Genomic DNA, 25,273 nt, shown 5'->3' with positions numbered 1-25,273 from the left:
GAAATGCTACCTGTTTGTTTGTTCAGCCCTCATCTTAGGAAGCCTGTGCCATCAACTCTTATTGGCTGCTCCAGCCAGGAGGCCGGAGCCCATGAAGGTTTAAGTGCTCAATCCTCACCCTCGGAGGCCCACGATATAGACTGCCTGTTAACATGCTGAACCTGCACCAGGTAGGTTGAACTATCATTTGTGAGCCACCTACAGCTTCATCTGGTGTGTGTCCCGAACCCCCATGCTGCCACAGGGGGCACCCTGGCCTGGAGATGCAGCAATCTTATATTGTGTTAGTCTTCTCTCTTGTTAGACTGAGCGTCTTCCACATGGATTCTAGGTAGGGTGACCAGACAGCAAGTGTAAAAAATCAGGACAGGGGGTGGGGGTGCCTATATAAGAAAATAGGTGCCTATATAAGATATAATATATATATATAATAGGTGCCTATATAAGAAAAAGCCCCCAAAATTGGGACTGTCCCTATAAAATCGAGACATCTAGTCACCCTAATTCTAGGCAGCTTTAATGCCTACTGGGGGTTTGCTCAGCCTAAGCCATGGTCACTGGGGGCCATCACTGATTTTTGTCCCAGATGTCACCAGTTTCCAAGAGTTTTGCTGTGAGGCACTGTTTTTGTCCAGAAAAGGCAAGGTGGTTTGCTGTTGATGTCAGTGGGAAGAGGGGCTGGCTTCAGGCGTTTATCTGTAGCATTAGCACCCGATACTGCAAAGTATGGCTCAATCAGGGCAAACTGAAAAGAATAGGGTAGACGATTCCCAAAATTGGTGGTTTATCCCAATAATTAGAGCCACCAAGTCAGTAACATAACAGCTTCTGCAATACCTTACTGGTTACCAAGAAGCTAAAATACGGTTCCCCTTAAGCAATCCATCCTTTGGCTCCCAACCAGGCAACGAAGTCTAATATGGTGAGGATTACATAAAATCTTATTCACTAATATAAAGTTCTACCAATCCCAAAAGATTGGGCACATTACCCACCACGAGATCAATGTATATTTCAGATCTTACCCAAATACACGCTTACAGCCAATTCTTATGAACTAAACTAAGATACATTAAAAAAGAAAAGAGTTACTATGGTTAAAAGATCATTATACTTACACATATGAATAAAGTTCTTACGTCAGTTTCATAGTAGAAATGGTGAGCTGCTGATTTGCAAAAGTCCTTCCAGAATCAATTCAATCGGTTATAGTTCAACAGGCCAGTGGTTCTCAACCTTTCCAGACGACTGTACCCCTTTCAGGAGTCTGATTCTCTTGCGTACCCCCAAGTTTCACCTCACTTAAATACTACTTGCCTACATAATCAGACATAAAAATACAAAAGTGTCACAGTGTCAATTTGTCACTGACAAATTGCTTACTTTTACCATATAATTATAAACTAAATCAACTGGAATATAACTACTGTACTTACATTTCAGTGTAAGGTATATAGAGCAGTATAAACAACTCATTGTCTGTATGAAATTTTCATTTGTTCTGACTTTGCTAGTGCTTTTTATGTAGCCTGTTGTAAAACTAGGCAAATATCTAGACGAGTTGATGTACCGCCTGGAAGACCTGTGTACCCCCAGGGTACATGTAACCCTGGTTGAGAACCACTGCAAGTGCTCAAACTCTTCCATGAGAATTAGCGGTGGACCTGGAGATCTAAGTCTTGTGACTTAAACTGCCCCTGACAAAGTTCAAGTAGATCTGAGATGATAAGGATCAAGCCCTAGAGTTCTTTTACAGTTCTCTAGCAGGTTGTGAGAGCCTCTTGACAGCAGACACCACAGCACGGATCTCTTGGATGAAGAATAGGTAACATACATTGTTGCTTTGAAGTAAGTCTCTGTTTCCTAGGCACACACCGGTAACTAGCTGCATTCATTAGCATAAGGTAATTAACCATTCAAGCAGTTCATAAACAGTTTACCACAAACTTCAAAGAGATATATAGACAATGATATTATTACACCCAAGTTTCATCTAAAGTTAACATTCCTTTTTCGTCTCTGAATCAATAGAATATAGTAACAGACATTACAGTTAGGAACTGAAGTTTAGCATCTACAAGCTAATTGGATCACATTGTTAATCTTCTAATAAGCAAAAAGAACAAGGAGTACTTGTGGCACCTTAGAGACTAACAAATTTATTTGAGCATAAGCTTTCGTGGGCTAAAACCCACTTCATTGGATGCAAGCAGTGGAAAATGCAGTAGAAAGATATATCTATACACAGAGAACATGAAAAAATGGGTGTTGCCATACATCATGAATAGGTCGAAATATGAACAAGAGGCTGCTAGGTAGCTCTCTAACTCCACATTCTACAGGCCATTACCCTCTGAGGATTACCAAAAGAAACTACACCATCTGCTCAGGAAACTCCCTGAAGAAGCACAAGAACAAATCTGCACAGACACACCCCTAGAACCCCGACCAGGGGTATTCTATCTGCTACCCAAGATCTATAAACCTGGAAATCTTGGATGCTCCATCATCTCAGGCATTGGCCCCTGACAGCAGGATTGTCTGGCTACGTGGACTCTCTCTTCAGGCTCTACGCTACCAGCACTCCTAGCTTTCTTTGAGACACCACTGACTTCCTGAGAAAATGACAATCTATTGGTGATCTTCCAGAAAACACCATTCTGGCCACTATGAATGTAGAAGCCCTCTACACCAACATTCCACACAAAGATGGACTACAAGCCGTCAGGAACAGTATCCCCGATAATGTCACAGCAAACCTGGTGGCTGAACTTTGTGACTTTGTCCTCATCCATAACTATTTCACATTTGGAGACAATGTATACCTTCAAATCAGCGGCACTGCTATGGGTACCCGCATGGCCCCACAGTATGCCAACATTTTTATGGCTGACTTAGAATAGCACTTCCTCAGCTCTCGTCCCGTAACACCCCTACTCTACTTGTGCTACATTGATGACGTCTTCATGATCTGGACCCATGGAAAAGAAGCCCTTGAGGAATTCCACCATGATTTCAACAATTTCCAACCCACCATCATAGAATCATGGAATACCAGGGTTGGAAGGGTCCTCAGGAGGTCATCTAGTCCAACCCCCTGCTCAAAGCAGGACCAATCCCCAACTAAATCATCAACCTCAGCCTGGACCAGTCCACACAAGAGATCCACTTCCTGGACACTACAGTGCTAATAAGCGATGGTCACATAAACACCACCCTATACCGGAAACCTACTGACTGCTATACTTACCTACATGCCTCCAGCTTTCATCCAGACCACATCACATGATCCACTGTCTACAGTCAAGCTCTACAATACAACCACATTTGCTCCAACCCCTCAGACAGAGACAAACACCTACAAGATCTCCATTAAGCGTTCTTACAACTACAATACCCACCTGCTGAAGTGAAGAAACAGATTGACAGAGCCAGAAGAGAACCCAGAAGTCACCGACTACAGGACAGATCCAACAACGAAAGTAACAGAACGCCACTAGCCATCACCTTCAGCCCCCAACTAAAACCTCTCTAGCGCATCATCAAGGATCTACAACCTATCCTGAAGGACGACCCATCACTCTCACAGATCTTGGGAGACAGGCCAGCCCCCCAGCCTGAAGCAAATACTCACCAGCAACCACACACCACACAACAGACACACTAACCCAGGAACCTATCCTTGCAACAAAGGCCGTTGCCAACTGTGTCCACATATCTATTCAGGGGACACCATCATAGGGCCTAATCACATCAGCCACACTATCGGAGGCTCGTTCACCTGCTCATCTACCAATGTGATATATGCCATCATGTGCCAGCAATGCCCCTCTGCCATGTACATTGGCCAAACCGGACAGTCTCTACGCAAAAGAATAAATGGACACAAATCAGACGTCAAGAATTATAACATTCAAAAACCAGTTGGAGAAGACTTCAATCTCCCTGGTCACTCGATTATAGACCTAAAAATCGCAATATTACAACAAAAAAACTTCAAAAACAGACTCCAACAAGAGACTGCTGAATTGGAATTAATTTGCAAACTGGACACCATTAAATTAGGCTTGAATAAAGACTGGGAGTGGATGGGTCATTACACAAAGTAAAACTATTTCCCCATGCTTATTCCCCCCCCCCCCCTTACGCTCACCTTCTTGTCAATTGTTGGAAATAGGCCATCCTGATTATCACTACAAAAGGTTTTTTTCTCCTGCTGATAATAGCTCACCTTAATTGATCACTCTCATTTTAGTGTGTATGGCAACAGCCATTTTTTCATGTTCTCTGTGTCTATATATATCTTCCTACTGTATTTTCCAGTGGATTCATCCGATGAAGTGGGTTTTAGCCCACGAAAGCTTATGTTCAAATAAATTTGTTAGTCTCTAAAGTGCCACAAGGACTCCTCGTTCTTTTTGCTGATACAGACTAACACGGCTACCACTCCGAAACCTAACAAGATATAGGTAAACACAGACAAATACAATTGGTACTGACAAAACTGGTTGTTTCAGGGAGCCCTAACTCTCCTGTTTGGAATCCTAATAATTTTTGTATGTTTTCAGTTACTTTCCTGTTGTATCCAAATTGTGTCAGGCATGCTACACAGATAGCTGCCCCAAACCAGAGTGCTAATTTGATGATTTTAAATATCACTGATGAACAAAGAGATAAAGAACGATTGATACGTGGAACCCAGTCATTGCTGATCATTGCGTAGCTTGACCAAAAGGAGGGATTGTGAAAGTAGAATGAATTATATTGAAATTATAATTCATTAAAGAAATGCTGCTTGAAAGATTTGTTGAAATATAGTTGTCAGGAAGAGAAACATTAAGGAGTGTGAGACAATGGGCCTCAAACTAATTAACTTAGAGCTCCTACTGAGCTAGGAGATTGGTAAACGTTAGTATGCAAATAAGATATGTATGTATATTTGTCAGTTTCTGCTTCCTTTTGTCTCCTATGTTAAATTGGCTTTGGCTTATCTGTATAAATAAGTTAGCAAAGCGCTTTGCCAATGCACCCAGATATATGTGAGCCTTCTGCAAAAGCTCAAGCTAACTTATTTATACAGATAAGCCAAAGGGTGGGCACTGGTGGAGGCCCAGCAGGCTGAGAAGCTGGAGAGAGGACATAGGAATAGTGCAGGGACTGGCATGGACTCAAAGGGAGGACATTTTTGAAGAGGGTAGAAATGGAAGGCCATGGATGTAGGCGGTTTTGGGAGGCCAGCACTGAAACTCCCCTTATATTTCCCACTGCACAGCTCTGACCCACTTCCATCCCCCCCCCGATTCTCCTGCACTGCGCTGACCTCCCCTTTCCCCTCGAAGCAGCAGCATTCAGGGAAGCCTGGAGCCCCTTCCCCACAGCTGGCGGAGGTCACATGTGGAAGGACAGGAGTTCTGGGTTCCTTCCCCCAGCAAGAAACAGTGGAGGGAAAGGGAACCCTGGAGCACTCCCCTTCGGCTTGGTGCAGTAGCCATGAAGACTAATTGTAAAGGCTAGGGGTATTTGTAGATGAGGGGTAGGGGCACTCCACTCCCCCCCGAATGTTACTGAAAGGAAGATGCCCAACTTTCCCTCTCTTTGTGGTTTTGCTGTTTTCTGAGTTCCCAGGGAGCAAATGTTCCTTTGAGGATGAGCCCCTATTCAGTGAGAGATTGTGGAAGAATAGTTTTTAGAAACCTAGTTCTTCAATGCTCTAGTCACAAGAACAGTGTTTGGGGGTCCCTTCCACTGATAGGGGTCGTTGTCTAGGGCCGCACTGGTCCCTCAGAGCTCAGTAGCTGTGTCAGAGCACAGCCCTAAGGGGCAAAGGTTGGCCAAGGGGTAGAATTCCCACCATGACCCTCCCAACTTGCACAGCCCCTACCCTTCTCCAGTGCCCTCCCATCCCCCCCTCACTGCTCCAACCTCCCACATACTCCCCCATCACTGCCACGACAGACAAAAACTACTCCACCTCGTCCACCACACGCACACCCTGCCAACTCCGCCCTCCTCCTTACTTCTCTGTGACCCTTGTGAACTTGGAGACGTCATGGGGCTGTGACGGGGGCATGTACCAGCTAGAGGCAGGAGAGAGCAGGAGCATGGTGATGTGGAGTGCCTAGCCCAGATCTGAACTACCAGGTTTCGATTTGTGGAGTCCCTTCCCCTAGTGCAGGGGTTCTAGTGTGGGCCAGAACCCCAAAGTGGGAAATAAGAAAAGGAGCACTTGTGGCACCTTAGAGACTAACAAATTTATTTGAGCATAAGCTTTCGTGAGCTACAGCTCACTTCATCGGATGCATTCATGAATTCATCAGATGAAGTGAGCTGTAGCTCATGAAAGCTTATGCTCAAACAAATTTGTTAGTCTCTAAGGTGCCACAAGTCCTCCTTTTCTTTTTGCGGATACAGACTAACACGGCTGCTACTCTAAAAAGTGGGTAATGGGGTCACCAGCGCTGGCTTGGACTTGCTGGGGCCCAGGGCCAAAGCCTGAGGGCTTTAGCCCCGGGTGGCCAGGCTCAGGTTATAGGCCCCTTGCCTGGGGCTGAAGCCCTTGGGCTTTGGGGAGGTGGGGCTTTAACTCTCCCTGCCCCCGTCGGGGTGGCAGGGCTTGGGCAGGCTCAGGCTTCGGTCCCCACCTCCTGGGGTCTTGTAGTAATTTTTGTCAGAAGGGGGTTAGGGTGCAATAACGTGTGAGAACCCCAGCCCTAGTGCATGGGAAAGGCACTATTCTCAGCCTTCAAAGTCATATGAGGCTTAGTGAGGTGTGAAGTGGCCAGTTCATCTCATTAAAATATTCTCCTCTGAAGGAGAATGCCCATGGAGATGAATGCAGCCTGGAACAATGGCACTGAGAGGTACGAACAGCTTCATTCATCTCAGAGTGTGTTTTCATCCCCCCTTCTGTGGTGCCAGTAGTGCTGGGCTTGTACTGTGCACTGAGCCTGCCTGTTCTCAGCGGAACATTTTGCCTCTTTCCTGCTCCAGCCTCTGGACTATGAACATATACTAACGGGAGCATTCAAACCAAGGGACTGAGGGCTTAAGGTAATCTGGAGCCTTCATAGTTCCTTGATCCTAACCCTCAGAAGCATACCAGCGCTTACTATTTCTTTGGCTCAATGCCAGAATTGGTAAACGGGAGGACCAACCCTTCGCCCTCTTTTGGTGCGTTCAGGTCTAAAGCTGCACGTTTACACAAGCTGTGATAATTCTATGCACAGGTGGTGAAACCTGCTAAGTCCAGGGCCAGGTCTACCCGATAAACTTACATCACTATAACCAGGTTGCTCAGCGGCGGGAAACCCCTCAGCCACGCAGTTAAGGGTGCAGAGGGCACCGCGCCGGCCGGAGGGCTTCTCCCAGGGGCACAGGCAGAAGAATGCCCGGGGCCCGCTCGCCCGGCCCGGGCGTGACTGACGGGCCGCTCTAACCGCCCGCAGTTTCAGCCACCCGCGGCTGGCCGCGCTGCCTTCCCCCGCCGGCCGCCCTGGCTGGCCAGGCAGGCGCTGCACCGCTCCCGGGTGGCCACATCCGTCCCTAGGTTGGGGCGCCGCCGAGGCCTGCCCCGGCCGGGCTGCGGCGCGTCCCGGGGAGCGCAGGAGAACGCGCGAGGGCCGGAGGTGACAGGGCCACGGGGCAGAGCCTCCAGCGCCCGCTGCTCCCCAAGGGGCCGGCGGGCACCGCCCGGGGTCGCCCCAGCGACTCCCACGCAGCCACCGGGTGTAAGCCCGGGAAACGCCGCCGGCGCCGCGCCCGCCCCTGCCGGCACGCGCCGCCCGCCCATCATCCCCCGCCCGCCCGGCGAGGCGGGGCTGCGTGGCGACGTGCCCGTGCCACGAGGGAGCGGCCGCTCCGCCTCTTCCCAGCGCCGAGAGCGGCGGGGCGATGGAGGAGCAGAAGGAGAACCGGCCGCAGGGAGCCCGCAATGAGGCGCTGGCGCGCGCAGAGCGGCCCGCCCTCCCCAGCCACACTCCGGTCAGTGTCGCTCGCGCGCGCGGGGAACCCTCGCGACCGCCTGGCCCAACGGGCCTAACCGCCGTCACGTGACGCCGCAACGGCTGTGACTGGCCGCAGCAGCCATAGCCCCCGTTCAGTGGGGTGGGCTCTCTTCCCGCTTCCCAGCGTGGGTGCCTGCGCCGTCACGCCGTGTGTGTGTGTGTGTATGTGCGCGGGGCGGGATACTTTCCTGCCCTCACGCCGTGTGTGTGTGTGTGCGCGCGCGCGGGGTGCCCTGCGCCGTCACGCCGTGTGTGTGTGCGCGCGCGGGGTGCCCTGCGCCGTCACGCCGTGTGTGTGTGTGTTTGTGTGTGTGCGCGCGCGCGGCGGGATACTTTCCTGCCCTCACGCCGTGTGTGTGCGCGCGCGCGCGGGGTGCCCTGCGCCGGCACGCCGTGTGTGTTGTGGGTCTGCCCGCGCGCGCGGGGTGCCCTGCGCCGGCACGCCGTGTGTGTGTGTGTGTGTGCGTGCGCGCGCGCGCGGGGTGCCCTGCGCCGGCACGCCGTGTGTGTTGTGGGTCTGCCCGCGCGCCTGCTGGGGCACAGGGTCTCCTCCCATGCCGCACTGCGTGTGTCTGCTCGGGGAAAGGCCCGTGGTCCTCCCGTCCTTCCCACCAGCTGCTCCCGGCCCTGGCCACGAAGGAGAGCAGTGCTGCTCTCAGCCCAGCGCTGGGCTGGCAAAGAGCGGCTAGGGCCCAGTGGCGGCGCTGAACACCCCAAAAGGCAGGTGGAGAGCCTTGGCGAACACTTGGTCCCTGTTTGCTGAGCTCCCGTCAACAGTCTTTGCTCCTGAAGAATTATTCTAGTTAAGTGATAACGCCAGGAGGCTTTTGCTGTGTTTTTGTGGAGCAGTTCACTATGATGATGAGCTTAGTCCAGACGACAGGGATGTAGCTACAGTACATAGCCCTGTAGTGTGGATGCAGACTCCAGTAGTGGAAGCGGCTTTTCTATCGCTGTAGAAACACCAGCTCCCCGGGCGACGGTTGCTAGGTAATAGAAGTGTTCTTCCATTGACCTAGCTGTGTCTGCACAGGGCTTAGGTCAGGTTAGTTATGATGCTCAGGAGGCTGTGGATTTTTCATACCCCTGAGCGCTGTACCTATGTCAACCTAAGTTTTTTAAGTGTAGACCAGGCCTTGAAACCCTTCCAAAGTTAACCTGGGAAAGGGCACTTATACCAGAATAAGTGTGTCCCTCTCAGGGACTTACGCCAGTGTAACTATAGTGCTTTAAAGTCATTCCATACTTTTTACTGGTATAACTTCTGTATGTAAACACACGCTTACAAGTGTGTTGGACACAGTGTGGACACCCTGGTCTGTTACAGCACTCTGATTAGCCTCCAGAAGTGTCCCACAATGCCTGTTCTAGCCACTCTGGTCATCACTTTGAACTCTACTGCCCTGCCCTCAGGTGATCAACCGTCAGAATTCTTTAAATTCTCTGGGAATTTTGAAAATCCTCTTCCTGTTTGCTCAGCCAGGCGTGGAGTGCTCTCAGTGAATCTTTCCAGGTGACTATGCCTCCAAGCGCTAGGCAATTCCCAGTATGGAGCAATGGCGAGGTGCTGGACCTCACTGGTGTTTGGGAGGAGGAAGCTGTCCAGTCGCAGCTGTGCTCCAGCCGTAGGAATTACGATACCATCAGGCAGATATCAAGGGACATGATGAAAAGGGGCCATGACCGGGATGCACTGCAGTGCAGGGTTAAAGTGAAGGAGCTGCGGAATGCCTACCGCAAAGCCTGCGAGGCAACAGCTGCTCCGGTGCTGCCCCCATGACCTGCTGTTTCTACAAAGAGCTGGACGTGATACTTGGGGCCGACCCCACCTCCACTCTGAGTATCACCATGGACACTTCAGAGCCCAGTTCAACAAGGCGGGAGGAGGAGGAGGAGCAGCAGCAAAGCGGGAGCGAGGGTGCTGAGGCGGAGGAAGACACCCTGGAATCCCTAGATGCATGCAGCCAGGAGCTGCTCTCAAGCCAGGAGGAAGGAGCCAGTCGCGGCTGCTGGTGTTTGGGGAAGGACAAACACCAGAGGAGGTTTCCGGTAAGGGACTTTTATTTTGGGAAGGAAGTTGTTTGGTGCGGGCTGTTGGGGCGAGGAGGGCTAGGGATGCATGCATGCCTAGATGCAGAATAGGGCGTTGATGTGCTCTCTCACATCATGGTAATCAGCTTCAGTGATCTCTCTTCAAAGGTCTCATGCAGAAGCTGGGTAATGCGCTTGCACAGGTTTCTCAGGAGAACCACTGTTGTCCTCATCCCAGTAAGGCTAATTGGTCCATGCCACTGTGCCGTGAGGGGCGGGGGGACCATTGCTGCACACAGGCAAGCAGCATATGGGCCAGGGCGGAATCTGCATTGCAGTAGAAGACCCTCCCTTGCTTCCCAGGTCACCCTCAGCAGCGAGATATCTTCCAGGACGAACTCCTGTGGAAAATGTGGGGACAGTGTTCAGTATAGGGGCCCCCTGCCGCTGTTGGCTCTCCCCAAGGCACAGAAACCCAGAGGACAGTACAGCCATGAAACAATCAGTCACGCTTGACCCTGTGCTTACTTACCATTTTGGGGCTCCTGTGGGTTATGTGCGCTCGCTTTGGGACGGGCAAATTATGCTATTGTGTAGACTGTGCTTGCCCTTAAGTATGGGGGAATCATTGCTCTGTCTGGTGTGAACAATGCTGCCTCTGTTAAGTGTTGCATTTTGCCTTTACAGATGCAACCTTGAGATCTCAACTGTCCCTGTTATCACCAGCCGAAAGACTCCAAAACATCAGAAAGAGGCCACGTAGAAGCAAGGAAGACATGTTGCATGAAGTCATGCAGCATTCAAGTAATGAAAATCAAAAAGTGCAGGAGTGGCGGGACAGTGAAAGGAGGATCCACCAGCAGAATGAGGAGCACCGGCACAAAAGCGCGGTGCTCCAGCAGCAAAGCACAGATCGACTGATAAGCGTAATAGAGCGCCAAGCGGACTAGATCCAGGTGCTCGTAGCCATGCAGGCGGAACACTACCGTGCCTGACCCCCCTCCTGCAGCCCTTGTCCCAAAACCCTTTCCCTTGTGCCCCCATGTCACCTCCAACCCACTTTCCCCAACATCCGGGTTCTTACCACCACCAGCTGCCTCCAACACCTGTAGCTTCACCACCCAGCCCTGAAAACTACGACCCTTACTCTCTGCACTCAACTCCCATCACCATGCAGTATAGCCATCCTGAAGTGTAGCACTCATTGCACAGCACTCCAGACAGGAAGGCTGAGTATGATAACAGGACATACGCAAATCTGGGATTGTACTGTTCCACACCCCACCCCACCCCCTTGCCCTTTCTGTTTCCCGAGCTGTTGTGTTTCTTTTCAATAAATGAATTTTTTGGCTTTGAAAACATTCTTTATTATTGCATTAACTAAAAGATACTTTAGCCAAGGAAAGCAACAGGCCCTGCAGGTCAGTGTATCATACATAGCAAACACAGATTCCTACTAACATTGGAACCACTGCACTTCACTCCCGTGCAGGGCACCAGACATTATTGGTGGCTTTCAGCCTCAAATTGCTCCCTCAAGGCATCCCTAATCCTTGCAGCTCCTCTCTGGCTGTTCAAATTCAGCCTTCAGGTGTTGAACTTTTGAGTTCCATGCCTGAGTGAATTGTTCACCCTTCCCGTCACAAATGTTATGGAGGGTACAGCAGCTGGATATAACTGCGGGGATGCTGTCATCGGCCAGGTCCAGCTTCCCATACAAAGAGCACTAGCGGCCCTTTAAACGGCCAAAAGCACACTCCACAATCATTCTGCACTGGCTCAGCCTGTTGCTGAACCGCTCCTTGCTGCTGTCAAGGCTCCCTGTATAGGGTTTTATGAGCCCCGGCATTAAAGGACAAGCTGGGTCTCAAAGGATCACAATGGGCATTTCGACTTCCCCTACGGTGATCTGGGAAAAAAGTCCCGGCTTGCAGCTTCCTGAAGAGGCAAAGTTCCAAAAGATGTGTGCGTCATGCACCTTTCTGGACCAGATTGCATTAATGTCCATGAAACGCCCACGGTGATCCACAACCGCCTGGAGAACCACAGAGAAATACCCCTTCCGATTAACGTACTCGGAGGCTAGGTGGGTGGTGCCAGAATCGGAATATGTGTGCCATCTATCGCCCCTCCGCAGTTAGGGAAACACATTTGTGCAAAGCCATCCACAGTGTCATGCACGTTACCCGGAGTCATGGTTCTTCTGAGCAGGATGCGATTAATGGCCCTGCAAACTTGCATCAACACGATTCCAACAGTCGACTTCCCCACTCCAAACTGGTTAGCAGCCGATCCGTAGCTGTCTGGAGTTGCCAACTTCCAGATTGCAATAGCCACCCACTTCTCCACCCTGTGGGCAGCTCTCAATCTCGTGTCCTTGCGCCGCAGGGTGGGGGTGAGCTCCTCACACAGTCCCATGAAAGTGGCTTTTCTCATCCGAAAGTTTTGCAGCCACTGCTCATCATCCCAAACTTGCATGACGATGTGATCCCACCACTCAGTGCTTGTTTCCTGAGCCCAAAAGCAGCATTCCACGGTGGTGAGCATGTCTGTGAATGCCACAAGCAAACTCGTGTCATATGCGTTACTCGAGTCGATATCATTGTCAGAGCCCTCACTGTCACTTTGGATCATAAGGAATCATTCGACTGCCAAACGTGATGTGCTGGCGAGACTCGTCAGCATACTACTCAGGAGTTCGGGCTCTATTCCCGCAGACCTAAAGGGAAGACAGAGCGCGCAGTACAAAAAACGTTGGAAGATGGTGCCAAATGTGGGCGGAAGCACAGGGATTGCTGGGATGCGAACCTATGCATCATGGGGCATTGGGACAGGACCCGGAATGCCTTGCACCCTCTGCCCCCTTCCCATAAGCCACAGCGCCAGAATGGGAAGAGGTGCTCCGTGGGAGAGCTGCCAATAATGCATTGCTCCCAATGCCGCTGCAAGTGCAGCAAATGTGGCCACGCCAGTGCGCTTGTTCCTGTCTGTGGACAGACGGCAGCGCTTTCCCTACTGTGCTCTCCGGAGGCAGGGTTAACACAACACACTCTACATCCGCAAGTGTAGCCATTCCCTTACAGTGTTAAGCCACTTCTCTGGCTTTTAAAAACTCATTTGCTCACATGTTTTAACCCAGTGATGCTCAGGGTGAGGCTTGTGAACTGCAAGTGGCTCTTTAATGTATCTCTTGCAGTTCTTTGCAGCACATGATGTTAAAACAATGTGATTTAATTATTAACCAATCTAAGTTAGGATGCTTTTCCTTTTTGTTAACCAATTGTAGTTGATAAAATAATAATACTTGGTCATTTTGCTGTGAGAATAGTATATATAATATAAATAGCAAATGAAACAATGAATTCACACTACTGTGGCTCTTTTGGATAACGCTGATTGCTAATTTGGCTCCTGAACCACTGGGGTCTGAGTATCACTGTTTCAACTATTGGCTTTTAACCACTGGCAAAGACAGGATTTAACACTTTTTTTAAAGAAAAGATCAACCTTTAGGGGAGATGTCAGTGCTTGGGACTCTGGATAGAGACATGGATGAGGAAGTCAGGTTGATCTGTCATCTGTGGATCTTGGAGAGCCAGTGTGTGAAGGAAAACCTACTTCTCTCCCCAGATAGGCTGCTCAATGGCAGTCTGCTAGCTAGGCTGTGACCCTCACATGTAGGAGCCAGATAATGTGAAAATCCCACTGATTTCATTTTACCAAACTAAAAAGTACGTGTGTGTGGGATTGGACTTGCAGGCAGTGAGTATTGCAGAAGCCCATATATTACGTATGATCTTCATTGTACCTGGGATTATCACCCTTCATGAATGTGAAATTATATCAGAAAGAGTTGTTAAAGAAATAAAATAAGAAGGGTAAAACAGTAACCAAGACAAAGAACATCTCATATACAATAGCCAGCTTTATAGCTGTAAACAGGGACCCCTCAGCCTTAAGTCTGATGGGAGGGCTGCTCTGTTAACAGGTGTTGATGGGGTGGGAGCAGGCCGTGAGCTGACAAGCAAAGCTGTAACTTGGTGCCCAGAGAGAGTGGGGAGGGGCCACTGAGGCTAAATCATGTCTACCTAGGGGCTCATGGGGAAAGCCATAAGTAATACAATGTCCTTGTAGGTACTGTAGGTTAAAAATAACAGATTCTCTAAGATCTGTGCACTGTTTGAGCAAAATGTATCATATTTTGTTTTGGAGAAAATGCTCCTGTGTCACTGCATATTGTTACTGGCTACAGGCCCCTGGAGGAGAACTTTTGTCAGGGTCCAAGTCTAGTTGGCCTGCTATGTGACGTAGTTGGCAATATGGGAGGTGTAACCCAAGAGACCTATTGGAGAGTGGTTGGGTTAAGTGGTGTACTTGGGGAACTGGAAAAAGTGTCTCAGACGGCACAGTCTGCAGCTGGACTGTGATACCATGATGAGAGGAGTAGGACAACTAGCTGTCCATGAGTTCATGCTGATAGAATTGCTCGCCAAAATATTAAGCCTACAGCCATTGTTTCTTGTCACTGCAGTTAGGAAACTTGGGAATTGCCAAGTTGAATCAGGCCTGTGGTCTAAATAGTGAAATATCCTGTTTCTGGCAATGTCCCACGATCAAATGCTTCAGTCGGATCATCTGCCTCCCAGGGAAGTCACCTCCTGATCACTAGTAGTTAGAGATCAGTTTAAGTCCGAAGCACAATGTTTTATATCCTTTCCAAAACTCTTAAAAATACGTATTATTGTAACTAGTCTTTCTTTTTATATAGGTCAACGTCCATTCCCTCAGATACTTGTTAAATTAGGCTAGTCTTGCTTTTTGAAGGAAGTTGATGACGAGAATGTATTAAAATAAAAAAAAAATTCTTTACATAAGTGCTGTGTGATTAGTGACAGTCTTTGCTAAGGCAGAGACCTGCATGTATATTTAAAAAAAAAAAAACCCAAGAAAATATGGATATTGTTCCAAAACAGTGGTCCCAAATCCTGCAGTTTATCCGATAGAGTAGTTACTAATGTGTTTTGGGCTGAGTATTCTGCAGTAAATATTTTATTTTTTTATCCAGCCCCCCTGTTTTTTTCAACAGGCCCTAAGCCTGGCACATTCTTTCAGCTAAAACATTTTATGCTTTCATTTCTATACGATTGATTTACCTTTTGTAAAATGTATTCAAACTTTGGTTCTGTGTTATTTAAAATGTCTTTCCTGTTAACCCCAGTACTTGGCAGGCCACTAGTTTTCATTGAAGAGCAGTCACCTAACTATTTAGAAACAATTTCATATTTTACATAAAGAAATCAGTCAGTGATTGTCATTTTTATAATGTTTTTATTGTGTATTTCTCAAGTGCTATCCATACTGTCCCAGGGATTTGGGCTGTGAACTGACCTAGGTGAATTCCCCAGCCTATTCCTGAAGTGTCTTTTATCCACAGGAGATGATGGAGTTGGAGTGAAGTGGATGCCTTTGAAAACATGTTCTGGTTTAGACAATGTTTCTCAATAGGAGAGCACAGCTTGCAGGGTGTATGGAGATCCATGCAATTGAGTTGCGGCTGATGAACTGTTCTTGGCCAAGTTTGCAGTGATCTTAGCCATTTTTTACTAGAGCAGTAACGTTATGTGCATGAATGCTAACAGTCCAAAGTAAAATCAGAGAGTTGTCTCATGGTTTTACCTGAAACTCAAGGATCGTTTTGAGCGTGGTCTGGAGTCTGCCCTTTGGAAGATAGCTTTAGAAGATTTGTAATCCAGGACTGCTCCATAAACTCCACTGCTTACACAGTGATGAAAATGAACTTTTCAAGTTTGTCTTATGCCCAATGATGGGAAAGTCCTGATGCTGTCCTGAAAGCATATTTCATCTTTTGGGATAAATAATCTCTGATTAACCAGTCAGTGAAATATGGATATCCACACATAAATATCAGGTCTTCTCGAGTGGGCTGACACTTCTGCCAGAAACTTCATGAATACTTTTGGGGTGCGGTGAGTTCAAATGGCAGAATCCATTGCTGTTGGTGTTAGTCTCTTGCACAATGTGATGTATTTCTGATGAGCTGGGTGGATTATAATATGGAAGGACGCATCCTTCACATCAAAACTCTGCAAAGCCTCAAAGAGAAATGTGATCTGAGCTAATGCACCAAGGGTGTACACTTCACCTGCAGCGGGAATCAAAACACTTAGTAACATGAATTAAGTGCCAGTGCAAGATGCTGGCCTGTCTGACAGCTCTGATGATTGATATCCTCTCTAGAATGGCATAGAAAATAGGATGGCAAGCTTAAATATTACTCTGTCCATGTGCTTGAGCTGGAAGAACCATCTGTAGAAATGAGGAGTGTTGGCAGCTTGTAGATTCTTTCAAACTTGACAATCAGAGAAAACTTCAGAAAAGGTTACAATGCATCATGTGTACAAAAATGCAGAATAGTTTCTGGGGTGAAATAGCCTTTAGTATAGATGACCACCTAGATACAGTGATTTAAAGTGAGTTGTGGTAGAACTCAATGTGATTTTGCAGCTCCTTTCCTGAACAGAATGACTATAAAACTTAGTTGTCGTATTGACTTTATACACTATTGCTGGCAAATGTGTAAATCTTGGTCAAAACTAGTATAGAAACTCTTATATTTTCCCTCATCCAGCTAAGCCTTTGACAGCTCACATTTCTGGCACTTTCATTATGCTTAAGTGTGACAGATGTCTGCTCCCACTTTCTTTCCCCATTGGTATGTCATACTAGGGATGTAAATATCGTTAAAAAAGTTAACTGTTTAAAGGATTAAAATTATATCGTTGAACTGGTTAATCGATTCAAGGGAGAGGGCCTGAGACTGCTTTGGCCCGCCCGCCTGCCCGGCTGGGGCTGGGGCTGGGGCTGTTCCAGTCGGTCTGGGGGTTAACGGTTAGGGTGGGTTAATGGTAAGTCTAATGCTTACTGTTTAACATTTAATATTTTACATCCCTATGTCATACCAAAAAACAATTTTAAATCCCAGTCTCTTCTTTTTTCTACCATCTGTATATTGCAAAGATATATGATGGAAAGGAGACAGGATGGCCTTTCAAAACTGATACAGTAGTTGGCATATTGATGTATTTTTAGCTATATAAACCAATACATACTATCTGTGAGGAAAATTGCATGAGGCTACATTGAGTTTTGGTGATGGAGGTATGTGACAGTTGTAATTACTTAATTTCCATTTTAGCTTTTTTAAACTAATTGCAGACTTTTTCTTCTAGGGCAAGCAGCGTTGTAGACTTGATGGCGAAGAAAATAATGGACAACATTGCACTTCCAGTTCAAGTGATTACAGTGACCCAGTGTATAAAGAAATTGCTGTGACCAATGGTTACATTAATAGAATGAGTAGAGATGAGCTCAGAGCTAAACTTGCAGAATTCAAACTTGAAACCAGGTAAGATTTAGTTATAAGCCTGTTAATCATTTCTGAGAATGACTGCCATGGCATTTTCTTGGTTCCATTTGTAAAATTGCTGTAGTAAAGTAGGGAAAGTCTTCTATAATCTGAATATTAATTTTAAAAATATTTATCTTAAGATTTTCTATAATCCCATCTCCATAGTATCTAAGTGGTAAATGTAACCTCTATTATCAGACAGCATTTTTTAAAAAAAGAGACTCTTGGTGAGATCTACACATAGTTGTGTAAAGCCGGCAGGTATAGCACATTTTTCTGAATAACTCTTGTTCCCATAACAGTGCTGTCCTAATCAGTGATGTTTATTCATAAATTAGATAGAAAGATCATGTAAATTATAAGGTTCTTAAGATATGTTTTCTGTCATCTTTTCAAAGAAAAAGAACTGTAGTAATTTTAAGGATTCTAAAATAATCTTTCAAAACATTCAGCATTTAGAAAAACTAATTTAAATGTACTTATTATTTATATTGTAATACTACCTAGGGATCCCAATCATAATAAGGCCCCATTGTACTAGGCATTGAACAAACACAGATTAAGAAACAGCCCCTGCCACGAAGAGATTATAATCTAAATAGAGAAGATGAAATGTTGCAGGGAGGGTATATAACATACAATCAAGTGAACAGTGTGATGTTTTGCTGGCATCCTGTTGGTTCTGTGCTGTGTGTATGGGGGGGGGGGGGGAGGGTGTTTGGTTTTTTGTTTGTTTTTTTTAAATGAGGCTGTGCTGGAAGGGAATTAGTTAAACAAAGCGTGAAAGGGACAGGTGATAGGGGAACACAGAAGACAGGTGGAGTGAGGCTGAAGAGAGAGAAAGTTTAGAGTAAAAAGTGAAAAAAGCAACCAGACTCTGAAAAAATCATTACTGTCCAAAAGTCCCAGCTGCTGCTGCTTTTCTCTGCTCCTGTTGGCTGTGTTGCTGGGTGGCTCTCTCTCAACAGTTTTTGTTCCCCAGTCTTACATGGTTAGGGCCCATGGACCTTGGAGTGAGGAGGTCTCTCCTACCTCTCTCTCCCTAATGGTGCTACTGCACCTACTTGCTTCTGCTGCTGCCAACAGATATTGCCTGGATATTATCTTTTAAATTGCGCTCCATAAAGAGGATCTTTGAGGCTCTTGAAAAGTACAAAACATAAAGTATGCTTAATTTGGAAGGCAGGAAAACTGAAAAATGTTAATGACAGTGTTATTAATTTTATTGCTTTTCTATTTTAAAGATCACTTGTAAAGGAAATTTTTTTAAATTGAATTTTTTTCTTTATGACAAAGGGTTGAAAGGATTTTTTAAAGGGTTGTTTTCTGCTTGCTTACTACTTTTTGAAATACATGGAATGTAAAGTTTGTCTTTCCTGATTTTGCTGGAGGACCTCCAGGTGATTTCAGTGATATTTACTGTGAGATCTAGCACTGTAATTAAAGGGGTGAAGGTACTGAATCTTAAAAAAAAAAAATTAAAGAATTCCATTATCCAAATAGTAATTAGTCATTCACGTTAAAAGGTGTTAATGAAAAAAACCCAAATTTTAAAGTCTGACTAAAAAAATCCCTTTCCTTCTGAAATAGTGAACTTTAACTCTCTTGACTCTTGTAATTTCATCACTTAATTACAGGTTTCAGAGTAGTAGCCGTGTTAGTCTGTATTTGCAAAAAGAAAAGGAGTACTAGTGGCACCTTAGAGACTAACCAATTTATTTGAGCATAAGAAGGTATTTTCCACTGAATGCATCCGATGAAATGAGTGTAGCTCACGAAAGCTTATGCTCAGATAAATTGGTTAGTCTCTAAGGTGCCACTAGTACTCCTTTTCTAATTAAGTGATAAGTTCTTCAGACACTGTAGAGTCTTCCGGCTAAGATAAGATCTGAATTCCTAACTTAAAAAGAAAAAAGCAGGAGGAAAAACATTGTAAACAATCAAAAAAAAGAAAAAAGAAAGCACAAGACTAATTATTTTCTTTTGCACATTATCTTTAAATCTCTGTTTATGTGGAACCAGTGATGCATTATTTGACATAACTGGTGGCAGGGTGTGTCAGCATTTCCAATATATTCTTTCAATTTCAGGGGTCTTTTAAATTCACTGCAGAATTTTTGACTCTGAAGATCCGTACTGAAGTAACTACTCTGAAAAGTGGTTTTCTGAAAGTGGTATCATTGGGTCTCAGTGGCTTCTAGCGCACAGCTGTAGTCTTTTATTTCTTTCCTAACTGCCAGCTCTGCAAAACTAACGTGGAATTTAAAAGTCAAGCTGGTTTTTTTTTCTGGCTTATGCATCACCAACAAAGATTCTACAGTCAGAACAATCTGTTGATGCAAAAAGAAAAGGAGTACTTGTGGCACCTTAGAGACTAACCAATTTATCTGAGCATAAGCTTTCGTGACCTACAGCTCACTTCATCGGAGTAGTTGAAGTTTCGGGAAACAAAACAAATATATTTTTTTTTAATTTTGAGAAATGCACTAGAGGCATTTGTCAGTGACAGTGGCTTCTCTTACCCCATCAGTGTGGATGACCAGGGAAGTACACAGAACAATAAACAGAAGAATATATACAACTTTAAAAAATCAATAAGGTCTTTGGTATAAAGAAAAGGACATATGAGTCTAAAGTAAAAAGACTGGCTAACCTAGTGAGGTGGGCTTTAAACTTGGTTAGAAGGGTCAGGTGACCAAAGCCCACAGGTAAGTCAAGAACATGGAAACCTAGGGGAAGGTTTGGAATTTGGGGGGAAGCATGGGCTGTTATAGCAGGGATAAAGGAGAGACAAGACAGAATGGGGCGGGAGGGAGGAAATCAAATCAGTATTTTAGATGTCTGTACACTAATGCTAGAAGTATGGGGAATAAGCAGGAAGAACTCAAACTGTTCGTAAATCAGCACAACTATGACATAGTTGGCATTGCAGAGACCTGGTGGGATAATATGCATGACTGGAATATTGGTATAGAAGGGTACAGTTTGCTCAGGAAGGACTGGCAGGGGAAAAAAGGGAGGAGCTGTTGCCTTATATATTAAAAATGTATATACTTGGACTGAGGTTAAGATGGAAATAGGAGACAGACTTGTTGAATGCCTCTGTGTAAGGATAAAAGGGGTAAGAAACAAGGGTGATGTCCTGGTAGGGATCTACTACAGACCACCTAACCACCTACCACACTTGTTTCATCTACAATGGGCAGGGAGAACAGCACACATCACATGCTGAGCCTCAGCCAATCACTGATTTTACTGTTCAGGCCTTCTGATTGGCTCACGTCCCCGGGCTCAGCCAGTCAAAAACAAGCGGCAAGGCTACCTGGCAACAAGCTAGCCTGGCCGTGGAAGCCAATCAAACAAGAGACTGCAAGGGACCCCCTTCCAGCTCCATTCATTATAACACGACCACAAAGTTATTTACAAGCAACTCGGTAAAAAGCAAGCCCGGTTCTGCATAGTATGTTGCTGGCATTCTGAGCAGCTGCCTGCCTTGTTGCCTGCCTCCCTGGCTGTCTGCCCAGCCTGTCTCCCAACATTGAACACATTGCATCTGTGAATAGGGGCATATCCAACACGTACAGCTGCTACAGAGAAATTTACAAGGAGAGGAGGAGAACATCTGTCCAAACTTCCTTGGACACTTTAAGACTGCAAGAAGACTCCAGAGAAACCTGCAGCCCAGGCTTCAGAGAAGCCCCCAGCCAAGAGCCCTTCAAAAAGTTCTGGAAAGTCAAAGCATATGTGATTAGTCATCTATAATTCATTTAGTACACTTGTTTGGGTTATTGTGGTGAAAATAGTGCATCAAGCCTTGGTTCAGGAACCAGTCCCCCCTTTAAAACCATTGATTCCTATGGGAAAAGCAGTTTCGATTTACGTTTCAACTTACAACACAATTCTGAGGAACGAATTGTTTTGTAAGTCTGAGATTCCCTGTACTACGTCCCCGCCAGAGGGGTACACTTCCTCTTCTCCAACTGGCCTCCTAATTCCTTTGTGGTCGACGCCGCTAATCAACGCGGAAAACAACAACGGTTTAGGTCAGTGGTCTCCAACCTTTTTACGCCCAAGATCACTTTTTGAATCTAAGGGCAACCCAAGATCTAACCCGCCCCTTCCCCAAAGCCCCGCACCCTCCATCTCCCCCCCCCGCCCACCTTGGTCGCTCACTCTCCCCCACCCTTACTCACTTTCACCAGGCTGGGGCAAGGGGTTGGGGTTCGGGAGCAGGTGCGGGCTCTTGGTTGGGGCCGAGGGGTTCACAGTGTGGGAGGGGGCTCTGGGCTGAGCCTGGGGCAGGGGGCTGGGGTGGAGGAGGGGGTGAGGGGTGCAAGCTCTAGGAGGGAGTTTGGGTGCAGGAGGGGGCTCCGGGCTGGAGCACAGTGTTAGGGTGCAGAAGGGGGTATAGGGTGCTGGCTCTGGGAGGAGGGTCAGGGCTGGGGCAGGGTGTTGGGGTGCAGGAGGGGGTATGGGGTGCTGGCTCTGGGAGAGGGATGGGGGGCAGGGTGCTGGCTCTGGGAGGGGTTGCAGGGGTGGGGCTTGGGGTGCAGGAGGGGGTTCAGGGTGCAAAAGGGGGCATGGGGTACTGCCTCTGGGAGGGGGCTCAGGGCAAGGACTTGGGGTTCAGGAGGGGGTTTGGGGTGCAGGAGGGGGTTTGGGATGCTGGCTCTGGGAGGGGGCTCAGGGTGGGGTTTGGGGTGCAGGAGAGGGTTTGGGATGCTGGCTCCGGGAGAGGGCTCAAGGATGGAGGTTGGGGTGCGGCCTTCTGCCAGGCAGCACTTACCTCTGGCGGCTCCTGGTTGGTGGTGGGCGCAGCGAGGCCAAGGCAGGCTCCCTGCTTACCCTGGCCCCACACCGCTCCCGGAAGGGGCCAACGCGCACCTGGGGGACGTGGCTCTGTGCACTACCCCTCTCTGCAAGCACTGCCCCTGCAGCTCTCCCAGCCAATGGGAACTGCGGGGGCCGTGCTTGCAGGCAGGAGCGGCATGTGGAGGGAGAACCCCAGACGCGGGGTGGTGCTGGCCACTTTTGGGAGCAGTGTGGGGCCGGAGTAGGCAGGGAGTCTGCCTTAGCAGCAGCCACACTACACTGCCAGAGATCACGATCAACTGGGAGATCCTCTAAGATCTACCAGTCGAGTGCGATCGACTGGTTGGTGATCACAGGTTTAGATCGACCCCACAGGACAAGGAACACACAAGGATCGACCTCTTCGGACAAAAAGTTTACTCCTTGGTGACGCTACAATTTAGATTTCAGAGCGGTAGCCGTGTTAGTCTGTATCAGCAAAAACAATGAGGAGTCACCTTGTGGCACCCTAGAGACTAACAAATTTATTTGAGCATAAGCTTTCGTGGGCTAAAACCCACTTCATCACATGCATGGAGTGAAAAATACAGTAAGCAAATAAATTTCTCTAAGGTGCCACAAGGACTCCTTGTTGTTTTTACAATTCAGAGTCACCAACTAGTCTGCTTTATTAGCTAAATATGGTTATGATAAATATGATGAGCTCTTTCACTGAGGAGCTTCCAGAAGAGAAACAAACACATTTTAAGGCTATTCTAAATGAGAGCCAACTTGTTGCTTGAACAGCCCACCAAGCATCCTGGGACGTAGCAGATACAACAGCTATAACCATGGCCACAGCCATGGTTATGCAGCAAGCACCCTGGTTACAATCCTTTGGCATACCTGAAGAACTCCAAACCAAAGCCAAAGACCTACTTTTCGACCGAGAGAAACTATTTTAAACCAAGACGGATAAGGTGCTCCACTTGATGAAAGATTCTAGAGCCACTCTTCACACTTTGGGGATCTACACTCCACCTGCAAAGAGAAGACGTTACCAGCCTTATCAGAGGATCAGAGATTCCTCATCCAATCGACAGCAACAGAGGCAGTATGAGAACCAAAGATTATAACGTTGGCAGCGACAGAGACCACCTCAGTCTCAACCCTTGACATCTCAAACGGCTGCACCCAAACAACAATTTTGAAGTTTTTGTCTAGGGTCTGAACAACCTCCTTCACCCAATCTGTCCCCATGCTTTGTTCATCACCTTCGCCCATTCTATCATATCTGTGCGTCAATAACTACGGACTAATGGGTGTTAGAGATTGTACAGTCAGGCTATACCATCCATTTGGGGACGGGATAGCTCAGTGGTTTGAGCATCGGCCTGCTAAACCCAGGGTTGTGAGTTCAATCCTTGAGGGGGCCATTTAGGGATCTGGGGCAAAAATGGGGGATTGGTCCTACTTTGAGCAGGGGGTTGGACTAGATGATCTCCTGAGGTCCCTTCCAACCCTGGTATTCTATGATTCTATGATCCCTTTTACCTCCCGCCCACCTACCCTACCCCCATCCCTGTCCATCTTCAGGGACCCTTCTCACAAGCATCTGTTCAGACAAGAAGTTGATCATCTTCTACTACTAGGTGCCGTATAACGTGTGCCTTCGCAATACGGGGGGAAGGGGTTTTACTCCCACTACTTCTTGACCCAGAAGAAGAATAGGGGATGGAGACCTATGCTGGACCTCAGGAAGCTCAACAAGTTTGTACGAACTCAAAAGTTCAAGATAGTCATACTGAGTACGATACTTCCAGCACTGCAAAAGGGGGACTGGTTTTCAGCCCTCGACCTCCAAGATGCTTATTTTCATATTACTATAGAATCATAGACTATCAGGGTTGGAAGGGACCTCAGGAGGTCATCTAGTCCAACCCCCTGCTCAAAGCAGGACCGATCCCCAATTAAATCATCCCAGCCAGGGCTTTGTCAAGCCTGACCTTAAAAACTTCTAAGGAAGGAGATTCCACCACCTCCCTAGGTAACGCATTCCAGTGTTTCACCACCCTCCTAGTGAAAAAGTTTTTCCTAATATCCAACCTAAATCTCCCCCACTGCAACTTGAGACCATTACTCCTTGTTCTGTCATCTGCTACCACTGAGAACAGTCTAGATCCATCCTCTTTGGAACCCCCTTTCAGGTAGTTGAAAGCAGCTATCAAATCCCCCCTCATTCTTCTTTTCCGTAGACTAAACATCCCCAGTTCCCTCAGCCTCTCCTCATAAGTCATGTGTTCCAGTCCCCTAATCATTTTTGTTGCCCTCCGCTGGACTCTTTCCAATTTTTCCACATCCTTCTTGTAGTGTGGGGCCCAAAACTGGACACAGTACTCCAGATGAGGCCTCACCAGTGTCGAATAGAGGGGAACGATCACGTCCCTCGATCTGCTGGCAATGCCCCTACTTATACATCCCAAAATGCCATTGGCCTTCTTGGCAACAAGGGCACACTGTTGACTCATATCCAGCTTCTTGTCCACTGTAACCCCTCAGTCCTTTTCTGCAGAACTGCTGCCGAGCCATTCGGTCCCTAGTCTGTAGCGGTGCATGGGATTCTTCTGTCCTAAGTGCAGGACTCTGCACTTGTCCTTGTTGAACTTCCTCAGATTTCTTTTGGCCCAATCCTCCAATTTGTCTAGGGCCCTCTGTATCCTGTCCCTACCCTCCAGCGTATTTACCTCTCCTCCCAGTTTAGTGTCATCTGTAAACTTGCTGAGGGTGCAATCCACACTATCCTCCAGATCATTTATGAAGATATTGAACAAAACCGGCCCGAGGACCGACCCTTGGGGCACTCCACTTGATACCAGCTGCCAAACTAGACATGGAGCCATTGATCACTACCCGTTGAGCCCGACAATGTAGCCAGTTTTCTATCCACCTTATAGTCCATTCATCCAGCCCATACTTCTTTAACTTGCTGGCAAGAATACTGTGGGAGACTGTGTCAAAA

General features: G+C 47.2%; 1 protein-coding gene and 1 long non-coding RNA gene across 3 annotated transcripts in view; one reads left to right on the top strand and one right to left on the bottom strand.

Moving 5' to 3' along the window:
* Positions 1-767: 767 nt before the first annotated feature.
* Positions 768-7,768, bottom strand: LOC119565986. The gene is made up of 2 exons (XR_005224990.2): positions 7,275-7,768; positions 768-1,317 (listed from the first exon to the last, which is right to left on the bottom strand). It is a non-coding gene; the product is annotated as an uncharacterized LOC119565986 (long non-coding RNA).
* Positions 7,769-7,799: 31 nt separating this feature from the next.
* The window catches only part of ERI1 (exoribonuclease 1), a 30,367-nt gene continuing 12,893 nt past the window's right edge, over positions 7,800-25,273 (top strand). Inside the window, exons 1-2 of one of the 2 annotated variants that reach the window (XM_037896526.2) lie at positions 7,800-7,980; positions 17,285-17,460. In XM_037896526.2, the coding sequence (XP_037752454.1) occupies positions 7,891-7,980; positions 17,285-17,460 (266 nt within the window). In that variant the 5' untranslated portion in view covers positions 7,800-7,890. Of the gene's footprint in view, positions 7,981-15,703; positions 16,022-17,284; positions 17,461-25,273 lie in introns of those variants that run through there. The other variant, XM_037896527.2, reaches the window with a different exon arrangement.

Source organism: Chelonia mydas, chromosome 4, assembly GCF_015237465.2.
Source record: "Chelonia mydas isolate rCheMyd1 chromosome 4, rCheMyd1.pri.v2, whole genome shotgun sequence".
Lineage (NCBI taxonomy): Eukaryota > Metazoa > Chordata > Testudines > Cheloniidae > Chelonia > Chelonia mydas.
This window is presented reverse-complemented; position numbering and strand designations above follow the sequence as displayed.